A 21,360-nucleotide genomic window follows, 5' to 3' on the forward strand; every position below is an offset into this window, starting at 1 on the left:
TTAACCAGACATATCAACTCTTCATTAACCAGACATATCAACTCTTCACTAACCAGACATATCAACTCTTCACTAACCAGACATATCAACTCTTCATTAACCAGACATATCAACTCTCTGGCTGCACTAACCAGACATATCAACTCTACATTAACCAGACATATCACCTCTACATTAACCAGACATATCAACTCTTCATTAACCAGACATATCAACTCTTCATTAACCAGACATATCAACTCTTCACTAACCAGACATATCAACTCTTCACTAACCAGACATATCAACTCTTCATTAACCAGACATATCACCTCTTCATTAACCAGACATATCAACTCTTCATCAACCAGACATATCAACTCTTCATTAACCAGACATATCACCTCTTCATTAACCAGACATATCAACTCTTCATTAACCAGACATATCAACTCTTCATTAACCAGACATATCAACTCTTCATTAACCAGACATATCAACTCTTCATTAACCAGACATATCAACTCTACACTAACCAGACATATCAACTCTTCACTAACCAGACATATCAACTCTTCATTAACCAGACATATCAACTCTACACTAACCAGACATATCAACTCTTCACTAACCAGACATATCAACTCTTCATTAACCAGACATATCAACTCTTCATTAACCAGACATATCAACTCTCCAGACATATCACCTCTTCATTAACCAGACATATCAACTCTTCACTAACCAGACATATCAACTCTTCACTAACCAGACATATCAACTCTTCATTAACCAGACATATCAACTCTCTGGCTGCACTAACCAGACATATCAACTCTACATTAACCAGACATATCAACTCTCCAGACATATCACCTCTTCATTAACCAGACATATCAACTCTTCACTAACCAGACATATCAACTCTACATTAACCAGACATATCAACTCTTCACTAACCAGACATATCAACTCTACATTAACCAGACATATCAACTCTTCACTAACCAGACATATCACCTCTTCATTAACCAGACATATCAACTCTTCACTAACCAGACATATCAACTCTTCACTAACCAGACATATCAACTCTTCATTAACCAGACATATCACCTCTTCACTAACCAGACATATCAACTCTTCACTAACCAGACATATCAACTCTTCACTAACCAGACATATCAACTCTTCATTAACCAGACATATCACCTCTTCATTAACCAGACATATCAACTCTTCATCAACCAGACATATCAACTCTACATTAACCAGACATATCACCTCTTCATTAACCAGACATATCAACTCTTCATTAACCAGACATATCAACTCTTCATTAACCAGACATATCAACTCTTCATTAACCAGACATATCAACTCTTCATTAACCAGACATATCAACTCTACACTAACCAGACATATCAACTCTTCACTAACCAGACATATCAACTCTTCATTAACCAGACATATCAACTCTTCACTAACCAGACATATCAACTCTTCACTAACCAGACATATCAACTCTTCATTAACCAGACATATCAACTCTTCATTAACCAGACATATCAACTCTCCAGACATATCACCTCTTCATTAACCAGACATATCAACTCTTCACTAACCAGACATATCAACTCTTCACTAACCAGACATATCAACTCTTCATTAACCAGACATATCAACTCTCTGGCTGCACTAACCAGACATATCACCTCTACATTAACCAGACATATCAACTCTCCAGACATATCAACTCTTCATTAACCAGACATATCAACTCTTCACTAACCAGACATATCAACTCTACATTAACCAGACATATCAACTCTTCATTAACCAGACATATCAACTCTACATTAACCAGACATATCAACTCTTCACTAACCAGACATATCAACTCTTCACTAACCAGACATATCAACTCTTCACTAACCAGACATATCAACTCTTCATTAACCAGACATATCACCTCTTCATTAACCAGACATATCAACTCTTCATCAACCAGACATATCAACTCTACATTAACCAGACATATCACCTCTTCATTAACCAGACATATCAACTCTTCATTAACCAGACATATCAACTCTTCATTAACCAGACATATCAACTCTTCATTAACCAGACATATCAACTCTTCATTAACCAGACATATCAACTCTACACTAACCAGACATATCAACTCTTCACTAACCAGACATATCAACTCTTCATTAACCAGACATATCAACTCTACACTAACCAGACATATCAACTCTTCACTAACCAGACATATCAACTCTTCATTAACCAGACATATCAACTCTTCATTAACCAGACATATCAACTCTCCAGACATATCACCTCTTCATTAACCAGACATATCAACTCTTCACTAACCAGACATATCAACTCTTCACTAACCAGACATATCAACTCTTCATTAACCAGACATATCAACTCTCTGGCTGCACTAACCAGACATATCACCTCTACATTAACCAGACATATCAACTCTCCAGACATATCACCTCTTCATTAACCAGACATATCAACTCTTCACTAACCAGACATATCAACTCTACATTAACCAGACATATCAACTCTTCACTAACCAGACATATCAACTCTACATTAACCAGACATATCAACTCTTCACTAACCAGACATATCACCTCTTCATTAACCAGACATATCAACTCTTCACTAACCAGACATATCAACTCTTCACTAACCAGACATATCAACTCTACATTAACCAGACATATCACCTCTTCACTAACCAGACATATCAACTCTTCACTAACCAGACATATCAACTCTACATTAACCAGACATATCAACTCTTCACTAACCAGACATATCAACTCTACATTAACCAGACATATCAACTCTACATTAACCAGACATATCAACTCTCTGGCTGCATTAACCAGACATATCAACTCTACATTAACCAGACATATCAACTCTTCATTAACCAGACATATCAACTCTCTGGCTGCATTAACCAGACATATCAACTCTACATTAACCAGACATATCAACTCTCTGGCTGCATTAACCAGACATATCAACTCTACATTAACCAGACATATCAACTCTACATTAACCAGACATATCAACTCTTCACTAACCAGACATATCAACTCTACATTAACCAGACATATCACCTCTCCATTAACCAGACATATCAACTCTTCATTAACCAGACATATCAACTCTCTGGCTGCATTAACCAGACATATCAACTCTACATTAACCAGACATATCAACTCTACATTAACCAGACATATCAACTCTCTGGCTGCATTAACCAGACATATCAACTCTACATTAACCAGACATATCAACTCTACATTAACCAGACATATCAACTCTTCACTAACCAGACATATCAACTCTACATTAACCAGACATATCAACTCTCTGGCTGCATTAACCAGACATATCAACTCTTCACTAACCAGACATATCACCTCTACATTAACCAGACATATCACCTCTTCATTAACCAGACATATCACCTCTTCATTAACCAGACATATCAACTCTTCATTAACCAGACATATCACCTCTTCATTAACCAGACATATCAACTCTACATTAACCAGACATATCAACTCTTCACTAACCAGACATATCAACTCTACATTAACCAGACATATCAACTCTACATTAACCAGACATATCAACTCTACATTAACCAGACATATCAACTCTTCACTAACCAGACATATCAACTCTTCATTAACCAGACATATCAACTCTACATTAACCAGACATATCACCTCTACAGACATATCAACTCTACAGACATATCACCTCTCCATTAACCAGACATATCACCTCTACATTAACCAGACATATCAACTCTACAGACATATCACCTCTCCATTAACCAGACATATCACCTCTACATTAACCAGACATATCAACTCTACAGACATATCACCTCTCCATTAACCAGACATATCACCTCTACATTAACCAGACATATCAACTCTACAGACATATCACCTCTTCACTAACCAGACATATCACCTCTTCATTAACCAGACATATCACCTCTTCATTAACCAGACATATCAACTCTTCACTAACCAGACATATCACCTCTTCATTAACCAGACATATCAACTCTTCACTAACCAGACATATCACCTCTACATTAACCAGACATATCAACTCTCTGGCTGCATTAACCAGACATATCAACTCTTCACTAACCAGACATATCACCTCTTCATTAACCAGACATATCAACTCTTCACTAACCAGACATATCACCTCTTCATTAACCAGACATATCACCTCTTCACTAACCAGACATATCAACTCTTCACTAACCAGACATATCAACTCTTCACTAACCAGACATATCAACTCTTCACTAACCAGACATATCAACTCTTCACTAACCAGACATATCAACTCTTCATTAACCAGACATATCACCTCTACATTAACCAGACATATCAACTCTACAGACATATCAACTCTTCACTAACCAGACATATCAACTCTCTGGCTGCATTAACCAGACATATCACCTCTTCACTAACCAGACATATCACCTCTTCATTAACCAGACATATCAACTCTTCATTAACCAGACATATCAACTCTACACTAACCAGACATATCAACTCTTCATTAACCAGACATATCAACTCTCTGGCTGCATTAACCAGACATATCAACTCTACATTAACCAGACATATCAACTCTACACTAACCAGACATATCAACTCTTCATTAACCAGACATATCAACTCTACATTAACCAGACATATCAACTCTACACTAACCAGACATATCAACTCTTCATTAACCAGACATATCAACTCTCTGGCTGCATTAACCAGACATATCAACTCTACATTAACCAGACATATCAACTCTACATAACCAGACATATCAACTCTTCATTAACCAGACATATCAACTCTTCATTAACCAGACATATCAACTCTTCACTAACCAGACATATCAACTCTACACTAACCAGACATATCAACTCTACACTAACCAGACATATCAACTCTTCACTAACCAGACATATCACCTCTTCACTAACCAGACATATCACCTCTTCATTAACCAGACATATCAACTCTCCAGACATATCAACTCTTCATTAACCAGACATATCAACTCTTCACTAACCAGACATATCAACTCTTCATTAACCAGACATATCACCTCTTCATTAACCAGACATATCACCTCTTCATTAACCAGACATATCACCTCTTCACTAACCAGACATATCACCTCTTCACTAACCAGACATATCACCTCTTCACTAACCAGACATATCAACTCTTCACTAACCAGACATATCAACTCTTCATTAACAGAACATATCAACTCTTCACTAACCAGACATATCAACTCTTCACTAACCAGACATATCACCTCTTCATTAACCAGACATATCACCTCTTCATTAACCAGACATATCACCTCTTCACTAACCAGACATATCACCTCTTCACTAACCAGACATATCAACTCTTCACTAACCAGACATATCACCTCTTCACTAACCAGACATATCAACTCTTCACTAACCAGACATATCAACTCTTCATTAACAGAACATATCACCTCTTCACTAACCAGACATATCAACTCTTCACTAACCAGACATATCAACTCTTCACTAACCAGACATATCAACTCTTCACTAACCAGACATATCAACTCTTCACTAACCAGACATATCAACTCTTCATTAACAGAACATATCAACTCTGCATTAACCAGACATATCAACTCTACATTAACCAGACATATCAACTCTACACTAACCAGACATATCAACTCTTCACTAACCAGACATATCAACTCTTCACTAACCAGACATATCAACTCTACATTAACCAGACATATCAACTCTTCACTAACCAGACATATCAACTCTTCATTAACCAGACATATCAACTCTTCACTAACCAGACATATCAACTCTACATTAACCAGACATATCACCTCTTCACTAACCAGACATATCAACTCTTCACTAACCAGACATATCAACTCTTCACTAACCAGACATATCACCTCTTCACTAACCAGACATATCAACTCTTCATTAACCAGACATATCAACTCTCTGGCTGCATTAACCAGACATATCAACTCTTCACTAACCAGACATATCACCTCTTCATTAACCAGACATATCAACTCTACATTAACCAGACATATCACCTCTCCATTAACAGAACATAAAGTGCATTCCGAAAGTATTCAGACCCCTTTCCCTTTTTCATATTTTGTTACGTTACAGTCTTATTCTAAAATTGATTGAATAATTTCCTAAATAGTCTCACCTGTCCGATGTGTCTGTGTGGCTGAGGGCGTGTCTGTTGGCCCCTTCGGTCCTGTGATTGGCTCATTAGAACTCCCCTGTCGTCTGATTGGCTGTGAGGCCGAAGGTCCAGCATGCTCTGGGAGAACCTCGCCATCACATTGACTCCATTTCCATGACGATGACCCTCGCCAACCCGGCCCAACTCTGCTGTTAACCCATTGGCCACCGGCGAGGATTCTGTGGGGTCTGATTCGCTGCACTCGTAGTATAAGTCGTCAGACGACGTGTTATTGGCTGTCTGGTCACATAGCGCCGTGGTGCTGCCATTATCGTCACGACTACTGCTGCCCCGCCTCCCCTCTAGTCCCTCCTCCAGCCACTCCTCCTCCTCTAGCCACTCCTCCTCCTCGTCTCTCTGCCCATGGCGGGACTTGGTATCCATCAGTGTTTCAGATTGGCTGATGGAGGCAGGCGGTGTCCCTGATTGGCTTTCAGTCCTGGGGACCAGGTTGACCTGTGGTTGGCCAGACTGGTGAGAATGGGCAGGGCTAATGAGGAGCTGCAGGGTGCGAGGTTTAGGGACTGGAGGGGCGGAGGGGTTTATGTCAGGTGTATCAGGGTTCTGTGTATCAGGGGTATCAGGGTTCTGTGTATCAGGCGTATCAGGGTTCTGTGTATCAGGGTTCTGTGTATCAGGGGTATCAGGGTTCTGTGTATCAGGCGTATCAGGGTTCTGTGTATCAGGGTTCTGTGTATCAGGGTTCTGTGTATCAGGGTTCTGTGTATCAGGCGTATCAGGGATCTGTGTATCAGGCGTATCAGGGTTCTGTGTATCAGGCGTATCAGGGTTCTGTGTATCAGGCGTATCAGGGTTCTGTGTATCAGGCGTATCAGGGTTCTGTGTATCAGGCGTATCAGGGTTCTGTGTATCAGGGTTCTGTGTATCAGGCATATCAGGGTTCTGTGTATCAGGGATCTGTGTATCAGGGTTCTGTGTATCAGGCGTGTGTTTGTCGTGCTGTGTATTCCGTAGAGTAGCAGTCTCAGGTAGGGGTTTCTCAGGCAGGCTGAAGGGAGAGCTGAACCTGATGGCCTGGCTGGTCTCAAACTGTTGACTTCTCTGGAGGTGGACCTGTTAATAGTCAGAAACATTATCAGTCAGGTCCTACACATGTTACATGTGTTAGAGAAAGGGTGAGGAGAGAGGGTTAGGGTTAGGACAGAGGGTTAGGGTGAGGAGAGAGGGTTAGGGTGAGGAGAAAGGGTTAGGGTGAGGAGAAAGGGTTAGGGTGAGGAGAAAGGGTTAGGGTTAGGACAGAGGGTTAGGGTGAGGAGAGAGGGTTAGGGTGAGGAGAGAGGGTTAGGGTGAGGAGAAAGGGTTAGGGTGAGGAGAGAGGGTTAGGGTGAGGAGAAAGGGTTAGGGTGAGGAGAAAGGGTTAGGGTGAGGAGAGAGGGTTAGGGTGAGGAGAGGGTTAGGGTGAGGAGAAGGGTTAGGGTGAGGAGAGAGGGTTAGGGTTAGGAGAAAGGGTTAGGGTGAGGAGAGAGGGTTAGGGTGAGGAGAGAGGGTTAGGGTGAGGAGAGAGGGGTTAGGGTGAGGGAGAGAGGGTTAGGGTTAGGAGAGAGGGTTAGGGTTAGGAGAGAGGGTTAGGGTTAGGAGAGGGTTAGGGTGAGGAGAGAGGGTTAGGGTGAGGAGAGAGGGTTAGGGTGAGGAGAGAGGGTTAGGGTTAGGAGAGAGGGTTAGGGTGAGGAGAGAGGGTTAGGGTGAGGAGAGAGGGTTAGGGTTAGGAGAGAGGGTTAGGGTTAGGAGAGAGGGTTAGGGTTAGGAGAGAAAGTTAGGGTTAGGAGAGAGGGTTAGGGTTAGGAGAGAGGGTTAGGGTTAGGAGGGTTAGGGTTAGGGTGAGGAGAAAGGGTTAGGGTGAGGAGAGAGGGTTAGGGTGAGGAGAGAGGGTTAGGGTGAGGAGAGAGGGTTAGGAGTGAAGAGAGGGTTAGGGTTAGGGTGAGGAGAAAGGGTTAGGGTGAGGAGAGGGGTTAGGGGGTGAGGAGTGAGGGTTAGGGTTAGGAGTGGAGAAAGGGTTAGGGTTAGGGTGAGGAGAGAGGGTTAGGGTGAGGAGAGAGGGTTAGGGTGAGGAGAAAGGGTTAGGGTGAGGAGAAAGGGGTTAGGGGTGGAGAAGGGTTAGGGTTAGGGTGAGGAGAGAGGGTTAGGGTGAGGAGAAAGGGTTAGGGTGAGGAGAAAGGGTTAGGGTGAGGAGAGAGGGTTAGGGTGAGGAGAGAGGGTTAGGGTGAGGAGAGGGGTTAGGGTGAGGAGAGAGGGTTAGGGTGAGGAGAGGGGTTAGGGTGAGGAGAGAGGGTTAGGGTGAGGAGAAAGGGTTAGGGTGAGGAGAGAGGGTTAGGGTGAGGAGAGAGGGTTAGGGTGAGGAGAAAGGGTTAGGGTGAGGAGAAAGGGTTAGGGTGAGGAGAGAGGGTTAGGGTGAGGGTTAGGGTTAGGAGAGAGGGTTAGGGTGAGGAGAGAGGGTTAGGGTGAGGAGAGAGGGTTAGGGTGAGGAGAAAGGGTTAGGGTGAGGAGAAAGGGTTAGGGTGAGGAGAGAGGGTTAGGGTGAGGAGAGAGGGTTAGGAGAGAGGGTTAGGGGGAGGAGAGGGGTTAGGAGAGAGGGTTAGGGGGAGGAGAGGGGTTAGGAGAGAGGGTTAGGGGGAGAGAGGGTTAGGGGGAGAGGGGAAAGGGTTAGGGTGAGGAGAAAGGGTTAGGGTGAGGAGAAAGGGTTAGGGTGAGGAGAGAGGGTTAGGGTGAGGAGAGGGTTAGGAGAGGGGTTAGGGGGGGAGGAGAGAGGGTTAGGAGAGAGGGTTAGGGGGGAGGAGAGAGGGTTAGGAGAGAGGGTTAGGGGGAGGAGAGAGGGTTAGGGGAGAGGGGAAAGGGGAACAGTAGAGAGTAACAAACCTGTTGGGGGCGGGACGCGTCTCTCACGTTGATGAAGCCAATCACGTCGCGGGGGGGGTCTGGCTCCGGCCAGGTGGGCAGGTATGGGATCAGGTACGCCTTCTCCAGATTGGCTAGTCCTGGGTGGAGGGGCGGGGCCTCCACTGGCTCTCTGGCAGGCTTTAGAACCCGTCCCAGTGGATTTTGGGTAGTGGAGTTCTTGTTGCTAGAGTCGTTAGCAGAGCTAGCTGGGCTAGCATTGTTAGCTTTAGCCTGTGACGTAACTAGGGCGTATTTAGGGTTGATTAGTTTCCTAGCAACGGCTGCGGAGACCGGGGCGGGGGTGGCGATGGGGGTGAGGTCAGGGATAGGCTCCTCCTCCAGCGGAACCTTGGCGAGGGACACACCCCTAGAGGTCATGTAGAGGTCACGGAACTGTTTGTCGAACGTCTCAACTGCCTGACCGCTCAGAACCGTGATCAGGTTCCGGTCCAGACGAGACGCCGACCACGTGAAGCTGAGGAGAGAGAACATACAGGGTCAGGGGTCAGGGTACCTGTATGAACCAGTGACAGCTCTGTCTCTGTCTACCAGCATGTATCTCTGACTGAGAGGGTCAGGGGTCAGGGTACCTGTATGATCCAGCTCTGTCTCTGTCTACCAGCATGTATCTCTGACTGAGAGGGTCAGAGGTCAGGGTACCTGTATGATCCAGTCACAGCTCTGTCTCTGTCTACCAGCATGTATCTCTGACTGAGAGGGTCAGAGGTCAGGGTACCTGTATGATCCAGTCACAGCTCTGTCTCCGTCTACCAGCATGTATCTCTGACTGAGAGAACCTCGGACCTTCTGAGCCGAGCGAGTGTAGAACTCTACTCCTTCACTACATCGCACACGCAGGTTCTAGAGGACAGAGAACACACACACACACACACACACACACACACACATTAATATACACACACACACACACACATTAATATACACACACACACACACACAAACATTAATATACACACACACATTAATATACACACACACACACACACTAATATACACACACACACACATTAATATACACACACACACACACACACACACACATTAATATACACACACACACACGTTATTATAACCTGTTGCAGAACACAGTTAACACCCCTAACCCTAACCCCTAACCCCAACCCTTAACCCCTAACCCCTAACCCCTAACCCTAACCCCTAACCCTACAGTTAACACCCAGTTCCACTGAATAAGATAATTACAAAGTATTACATACTAACCCTAACCCCTAACCCTTAACCCCAACCCCTAACCCTACAGTTAACACCCAGTTCCACTGAATAAGATAATTACAAAGTATTACATACTAACCCTAACCCCTAACCCTAACCCTAACCCCTAACCCCTAAGTATTACATACTAACCCTAACCCTAACCCCTAACCCTAACCCCCTAACCCCTAACCCTAACCCTAACCCTAACCCCTAACCCTAACCCCTAACCCTAACATAACCTAACCCTAACCCCAACCCCTAATACTAACCCTAACCCCTAACCCCTAACCCTAACCCCTAACCCTAACCCCAACCCCTAACCCCAACCCCAACCCCTAACCCCAACCCTAACCCCAACCCTAACCCCTAACCCTAACCCCAACCCCTAACCCCTAACCCTAACCCCTAACCCTAACCCTAACCCCTAACCCCTAACCCCCACCTAACCCCTAACTCCTAACCCCTAAGTATTACATACTAACCCTAACCCCTAACCCCTAACCCTAACCCCTAACCCCAACCCCTAACCCTAACCCCTAACCCTAACCCCTAACCCCAACCCTAACCCCTAACCCCTAACCCTACAGTTAACACCCAGTTCCACTGAATAAGATAATTACAAAGTATTACATACTAACCCTAACCCCTAACCCTAACCCCTAACCCTTAACCCTAACCCCTACCCCTAACCCTAACCCCTAACCTAACCCTAACCCCTACCCCTAACCCCCTAACCCTAACCCTAACCCTAACCCTAACCCCTAACCCCTAACCCTACAGTTAACACCCAGTTCCACTGAATAAGATAATTACAAAGTATTACATATTACATACTACCCTAACCCCTAACCCTAACCCCTAACCCCAACCCCTAACCCCAACCCTAACCCTAACCCTAACCTCTAACCCTAACCCCTAACCCTAACCCCTAACCCTACAGTTAACACCCAGTTCCACTGAATAAGATAATTACAAAGTATTACATATTACATACTACCCCTAACCCTAACCCTAACCCTAACCCTAACCCTAACCCTAACCCCTAACCCTAACCCCTAACCCCAACCCTAAGTATTACATACTAACCCTAACCCTAACCCTAACCCCTAACCCCAACCCCTAACTCCTAACCCCTAACCCCTAAGTATTACATACTAACCCTAACCCTAACCCTAACCCTAACCCCTAACCCCTAACCCTACAGTTAACACCCAGTTCCACTGAATAAGATAATTACAAAGTATTACATACTACCCTAACCCTAACCCCTAACCCCAACCCCTAACCCTAACCCCTAACCCTAACCCCTAACCCTAACCCCTAACCCCCCTAACCCCTAAGTTAACACCCAGTTCCACTGAATAAGATAATTACAACCCCTTAACATACTAACCCTAACCCCTAACCTAACCCTAACCCTAACCCCAACCCTAACCCTAACCCTAACCCCTAACCCTACAGTTAACACCCAGTTCCACTGAATAAGATAATTACAAAGTATTACATACTACCCTAACCCCTAACCCTAACCCCAACCCCTAACCCCTAACCCTTACAACCCCTAACCCTAACCCTAACCCCTAACCCCTAACCCCTAACCCTAACCCCCTAACCTACAGTTAACACCCATAGTTCCACTGAATAAGATAATTACAAAGTATTACATACTAACCCTAACCCTAACCCTAACCCTAACCCTAACCCTAACCCCTAACCCTAACCCTAACCCTAACCCCTAACCCAGTTAACACCCAGTTCCACTGAATAAGATAATTACAAAGTATTACATACTAACCCTAACCCTAACCCTAACCCCTAACCCCTAACCCTACAGTTACACCCAGTTCCACTGAATAAGATAATTACAAAGTATTACATACTAACCCTAACCCCTAACCCTAACCCTAACCCCTAACCCCTGACAAAGTATTACATATTACTAACCCTAACCCTAACCCTAACCCCTAACCCCAACCCCTAACCCCTAACTCTACATGACAAAGTATTACATATTACATACTAACCCTAACCCTACATGACAAAGTATTACATATTACATACTAACCCTACATGACAAAGTAACATATTACATACTAACCCTAACAAAGTATTACATATTACATACTAACCCCCCTACATGACAAAGTAACCCCTAACATACCTAACCCTAACATGACAGTATTACATACTAACCCCTAACCCCTAACCCAGTATTACATATTACATACTAACCCTAACCCTTAACCCCTAACCCTACATGACAAAGTATTACATATTACATACTAACCCTACATGACAAAGTATTACATATTACATACTAACCCTACATGACAAAGTATTACATATTACATACTAACCCTACATGACAAAGTATTACATATTACATACTAACCCTACATGACAAAGTATTACATATTACATACTAACCCTACATGACAAAGTATTACATATTACATACTAACCCTACATGACAAAGTATTACATATTACATACTAACCCTACATGACAAAGTATTACATATTACATACTAACCCTACATGACAAAGTATTACATATTACATACTAACCCTACATGACAAAGTATTACATATTACATACTAACCCTGACAAAGTATTACATGACAAAGTATTACATATTACATACTAACCCTACATGACAAAGTATTACATATTACATACTAACCCTACATGACAAAGTATTACATATTACATACTAACCCTACATGACAAAGTATTACATATACTACATACTAACCCTACATGACAAAGTATTACATTACATACTATTACATATTACATATTACATACCCTACATGACAAAGTATTACATATTACATACTAACCCCCCTACATGACAAAGTATTACATATTACATACTAACCCTATGACAAAGTAACCCTACCCTATGACAAAGTATTACATATTACATACTAACCCTACATGACAAAGTATTACATATTACATACTAACCCTACATGACAAAGTATTACATATTACATACTAACCCTACATGACAAAAGTATTACATATTACATACTAACCCTACATGACAAAGTATTACATATTACATACTAACCCTACATGACAAAGTATTACATATTACATACTAACCCTACATGACAAAGTATTACATATTACATACTAACCCTACATGACAAAGTATTACATATTACATACTAACCCCCTACATGACAAAGTATTACATATTACATACTAACCCTACATGACAAAGTATTACATATTACATACTAACCCTACATGACAAAGTATTACATATTACATACTAACCCCTACATGACAAAGTATTACATATTACATAACCCCTTAACTGACAAAGTACCCTACATGACAAAGTATTACATATTACATACTAACCCTACATGACAAAGTATTACATATTACATACTAACCCTACATGACAAAGTATTACATATTACATACTACTAACCCTACATGACAAAGTATTACATATTACATACTAACCCTACATGACAAAGTATTACATATTACATACTAACCCTACATGACAAAGTATTACATATTACATACTAACCCTACATGACAAAGTATTACATATTACATACTAACCCTACATGACAAAGTATTACATATTACATACTAACCCTACATGACAAAGTATTACATATTACATACTAACCCCCTACATGACAAAGTATTACATATTACATACTAACCCTACATGACAAAGTATTACATATTACATACTAACCCTACATGACAAAGTATATTACATATTACATGACAAAGTATTACATATTATTACTAAAGTAACCCTACATGACAAAGTATTACATATTACATACTAACCCTACATGACAAAGTATTACATATTACATACTAACCCTACATGACAAAGTATTACATATTACATACTAACCTACATGACAAAGTACCCCCTACATGACAAAGTATTACATATTACATACTAACCCTACATGACAAAGTATTACATATTACATACTAACCCTACATGACAAAGTATTACATATTACATACTAACCCTACATGACAAAGTATTACATATTACATACTAACCCTACATGACAAAGTATTACATATTACATACTAACCCTACATGACAAAGTATTACATATTACATACTAACCCTACATGACAAAGTATTACATATTACATACTAACCCTACATGACAAAGTATTACATATTACATACTAACCCTACATGACAAAGTATTACATATTACATACTAAACCCTACATGACAAAGTATTACATATTACATACTAACCCTACATGACAAAGTATTACATATTACATACTAACCCTACATGACAAAGTATTACATATTACATACTAACCCTACATGACAAAGTATTACATATTACATACTAACCCTACATGACAAAGTATTACATATTACATACTAACCCTACATGACAATGACAAAGTATTACATATTACATACTAACCCTAACCCTACATGACAAAGTATTACATATTACATACTAACCCTACATGACAAAGTATTACATATTACATACTAACCCTACATGACAAATTACATATTACATATTACATACTAACCCTACATGACAAAGTATTACATATTACATACTAACCCTACATGACAAAGTATTACATATTACATACTAACCCTACATGACAAAGTATTACATATTACATACTAACCCTACATGACAAAGTATTACATATTACATACTAACCCTACATGACAAAGTATTACATATTACATACTAACCCTACATGACAAAGTATTACATATTACATACTAACCCTACATGACAAAGTATTACATATTACATACTAACCCTACATGACAAAGTATTACATATTACATACTAACCCTAACCCTACATGACAAAGTATTACATATTACATACTAACCCTACATGACAAAGTATTACATATTACATACTAACCCTACATGACAAAGTATTACATATTACATACTAACCCTACATGACAAAGTATTACATATTACATACAAAGTATTACATAAACCCTACATGACAAAGTATTACATATTACATACTAACCCTACATGACAAAGTATTACATATTACATACTAACCCTACATGACAAAGTATTACATATTACATATAACCCTACATGACTAACCTAACCCTACATGACAAAGTATTACATATTACATACTAACCCTACATGACAAAGTATTACATATTACATACTAACCCTACATGACAAAGTATTACATATTACATACTAACCTACATGACAAAGTATTACATATTACATACTAACCCTACATGACAAAGTATTACATATTACATACTAACCCTACATGACAAAGTATTACATATTACATACTAACCCTACATGACAAAGTATTACATATTACATTTACATACTAACCCTACATGACAAAGTATTACATATTACATACTAACCCTACATGACAAAGTATTACATATTACATACTAACCCTACATGACAAAGTATTACATATTACATACTAACCCCTAACCCTACATGACAAAGTATTACATATTACATACTAACCCTACATGACAAAGTATTACATATTACATACTAACCCTACATGACAAAGTATTACATATTACATACCTAACCCTACATGACAAAGTATTACATATTACATACTAACCCTACATGACAAAGTATTACATATTACATATTACATACTAACCCTACATGACAAAGTATTACATATTACATACTAACCCTACATGACAAAGTATTACATATTACATACTAACCCTACATGACAAAGTATTACATATTACATACTAACCCTACATGACAAAGTATTACATATTACATACTAACCCTACATGACAAAGTATTATTACATATTATACTAACCCTACATGACAAAGTATTACATATTACATACTAACCCTACATGACAAAGTATTACATATTACATACTAACCCTAACAAAGTATTACATACATGACAAAGTATTACATATTACATACTAACCCTACATGACAAAGTATTACATATTACATACTAACCCTAACCCTACATGACAAAGTATTACATATTACATACTAAACCCTACATGACAAAGTATTACATATTACATACTAACCCTACATGACAAAGTATTACATATTACATACTAACCCTAACCCTACATGACAAAGTATTACATATTACATACTAACCCTACATGACAAAGTATTACATATTACATACTAACCCTACATGACAAAGTATTACATATTACATACTAACCCTACATGACAAAGTATTACATATTACATACTAACCCTACATGACAAAGTATTACATATTACATACTAACCCTACATGACAAAGTATTACATATTACATACTAACCCTACATGACAAAGTATTACATATTACATACTAAACCCTAACCCTATTACATGACAAAACCCTACATGACAAAGTATTACATATTACATACTAACCCTACATGACAAAGTATTACATATTACATACTAACCCTACATGACAAAGTATTACATATTACATACTAACCCTAACCCTACATGACAAAGTATTACATATTACATACTAACCCTACATGACAAAGTATTACATATTACATACAACCCTACTAACATATTACCTAACCCTACATGACAAAGTATTACATATTACATACTAACCCTACATGACAAAGTATTACATATTACATACTAACCCTACATGACAAAGTATTACATATTACATACTAACCCTACATGACAAAGTATTACATATTACATACTAACCCAAAGTACATGACAAAGTATTACATATTACATACTAACCCTACATGACAAAGTATTACATATTACATACTAACCCTACATGACAAAGTATTACATATTACATACTAACCCTACATGACAAAGTATTACATATTACATACTAACCCTACATGACAAAGTATTACATATTACATACTAACCCTACATGACAAAGTATTAACATACTAACCCTACATGACAAAGTATTACATATTACATACTAACCCTACATGACAAAGTATTACATATTATACTAACCCTACATGACAAAGTATTACATATTACATACTAACCCTAACATGACAAAGTATTACATATTACATACTAACCCTACATGACAAAGTATTACATATTACATACTAACCCTAACCCTACATGACAAAGTATTACATATTACATACTAACCCTACATGACAAAAGTATTACATATTACATACTAACCCTACATGACAAAGTATTACATATTACATACTAACCCTACATGACAAAGTATTACATATTACATACTAACCCTACATGACAAAGTATTACATATTACATACTAACCCTAACATGACAAAGTATTACATATTACATACTAACCCTACATGACAAAGTATTACATATTACATACTAACCCTACATGACAAAAGTATTACATATTACATACTATTACCCTAACCCTACATGACAAAGTATTACATATTACATACTAACCCTACATGACAAAGTATTACATATTACATACTAACCCTACATGACAAAGTATTACATATTACATACTAACCCTACATGACAAAGTATTACATATTACATACTAACCCTACATGACAAAGTATTACATATTACATACATAACCATATTACATAAACCCTACATGACAAAGTATTACATATTACATACTAACCCTACATGACAAAGTATTACATATTACATACTAACCCTAACCCTACATGACAAAGTATTACATATTACATACTAACCCTACATGACAAAGTATTACATATTACATACTAACCCTACATGACAAAGTATTACATATTACATACTAACCCTACATGACAAAGTATTACATATTACATACTAACCCTACATGACAAAGTATTACATATTATATACTAACCCTACATGACAAAAAGTATTACATATTACATACTAACCCTACATGACAAAGTATTACATATTACATACTAACCCTACATGACAACAAAGTATTACATACTAACCCTACATGACAAAGTATTACATATTACATACTAACCCTACATGACAAATTATTACATATAACCCTACATACAAAGTATACATACTAACCCTACATGACAAAGTATTACATATTACATACTAACCCTACATGACAAAGTATTACATATTACATATTACATACTAACCCTACATGACAAAGTATTACATATTACATACTAACCCTACATGACAAAGTATTACATATTACATACTAACCCTACATGACAAAGTATTACATATTACATATTACATATATTACATACATAACCCTACATGACAAAGTATTACATATTACATACTAACCCTACATGACAAAGTATTACATATTACATACTAACCCTACATGACAAAGTATTACATATTACATACTAACCCTACATGACAAAGTATTACATATTACATACTAACACATGACAAAGTTTACATACTACATACTAACCCTACATGACAAAGTATTACATATTACATACTAACCCTACATGACAAAGTATTACATATTACATACTAACCCTACATGACAAAGTATTACATATTACATACTAACCCTACATGACAAAGTATTACATATTACATACTAACCCTACATGACAAAGTATTACATATTACATACTAACCCTAACCCTATGACAAAGTATTACATATTACATACTAACCCTACATGACAAAGTATTACATATTACATACTAACCCTAACCCTACATGACAAAGTATTACATATTACATACTAACCCTACATGACAAAGTATTACATATTACATACTAACCCTACATGACAAAGTATTACATATTACATACTAACCCTAACCCTACATGACAAAGTATTACATATTACATACTAACCCTACATGACAAAGTATTACATATTACATACTAACCCTACATGACAATTACATATTACATATTACATACTAACCCTACATGACAAAGTATTACATATTACATACACATACTAACCCTAACCCATGACAAAGTATTACATATTACATACTAACCCTACATGACAAAGTATTACATATTACATACTAACCCTACATGACAAAGTATTACATATTACATACTAACCCTACATGACAAAGTATTACATATTACATACTAACCCTACATGACAAAGTATTACATATTACATACTAACCCTACATGACAAAGTATTACATATTACATACTAACCCTACATGACAAAGTATTACATATTACATACTAACAAAGTATTACATATTACATACTAACCCCCTAACTACATGACAAAGTATTACATATTACATACTAACCCTACATGACAAAGTATTACATATTACATACTAACCCTACATGACAAAGTATTACATATTACATACATACTAACCCTACATGACAAAGTATTACATATTACATACTAACCCTAACATGACAAAGTATTACATATTACATACTAACAAACAAAGTATTACATATTACATATTACATACTAACCCTACATGACAAAGTATTACATATTATATACTAACCCTACATGACAAAGTATTACATATTACATACTAACCCTACATGACAAAGTATTACATATTACATACTAACCCTACATGACAAAGTATTACATATTACATACTAACCCTACATGACAAAGTATTACATATTACATACTAAAAGTATTACCATAACCCTACATGACAAAGTATTACATATTACATACTAACCCTACATGACAAAGTATTACATATTACATACTAACCCTACATGACAAAGTATTACATATTACATACTAACCCTACATGACAAAGTATTACATATTACATACTAACCCTACATGACAAAGTATTACATATTACATACTAACCCTACATGACAAAGTATTACATATTACATACTAACCCTAACCCTAACCCAGTATTACATATTACATACTAACCCTACATGACAAAGTATTACATATTACATACTAACCCTAACATGACAAAGTATTACATATTACATACTAACCCTAACCCTATGACAAAGTATTACATATTACATACTAACCCTACATGACAAAGTATTACATATTACATACTAACCCTACATGACAAAGTATTACATATTACATACTAACCCTACATGACAAAGTATTACATATTACATACTAACCCTACATGACAAAGTATTACATATTACATACTAACCCTACATGACAAAGTATTACATATTACATACTAACCCTACATGACAAAGTATTACATATTACATACTAACCCTACATGACAAAGTATTACATATTACATACTAACCCTACATGACAAAGTATTACATATTACATACTAACCCTAACCCTACATGACAAAGTATTACATATTACATACTAACCCTACATGACAAAGTATTACATATTACATACTAACCCTACATGACAAAGTATTACATATTACATATTACATAACCCTAACCCTACATGACAAAGTATTACATATTACATACTAACCCTACATACAAAGTATTACATATTACAACCCCTACATGACAAAGTATTACATATTACATACTAACCCTAACCCTACATGACAAAGTATTACATATTACATACTAACCCTACATGACAAAGTATTACATATTACATACTAACCCTACATGACAAAGTATTACATATTACATATTACATACTAACCCTACATGACAAAGTATTACATATTACATACTAACCCTACATGACAAAGTATTACATATTACATACTAACCCTAACCCTACATGACAAAGTATTACATATTACATACTAACCCTACATGACAAAGTATTACATATTACTAACCCTACTAACCATACTAACCCTATGACAAAGTATTACATATTACATACTAACCCTACATGACAAAGTATTACATATTACATACTAACCCTACATGACAAAGTATTACATATTACATACTAACCCTAACCCTACATGACAAAGTATTACATATTACATAC

The 21,360-nt window shown here is 37.8% G+C and overlaps 1 protein-coding gene across 1 annotated transcript in view; it reads right to left on the reverse strand.

Annotated features, from left to right (window-relative positions):
- Positions 1-6,155: 6,155 nt before the first annotated feature.
- The window catches only part of LOC135571236 (protein FAM83G-like), a 47,361-nt gene continuing 32,156 nt past the window's right edge, over positions 6,156-21,360 (reverse strand). Inside the window, exons 4-6 of the mRNA XM_065017020.1 lie at positions 9,219-9,714; positions 6,306-7,418; positions 6,156-6,161 (exon numbers count right to left, since the gene is read on the reverse strand). Coding sequence (XP_064873092.1) covers positions 6,156-6,161; positions 6,306-7,418; positions 9,219-9,714 — 1,615 coding nt within the window. The remainder of the gene's footprint in view (positions 6,162-6,305; positions 7,419-9,218; positions 9,715-21,360) is intronic.

This window comes from Oncorhynchus nerka, unplaced genomic scaffold, assembly GCF_034236695.1.
Source record: "Oncorhynchus nerka isolate Pitt River unplaced genomic scaffold, Oner_Uvic_2.0 unplaced_scaffold_676, whole genome shotgun sequence".
Taxonomy (NCBI): domain Eukaryota; kingdom Metazoa; phylum Chordata; class Actinopteri; order Salmoniformes; family Salmonidae; genus Oncorhynchus; species Oncorhynchus nerka.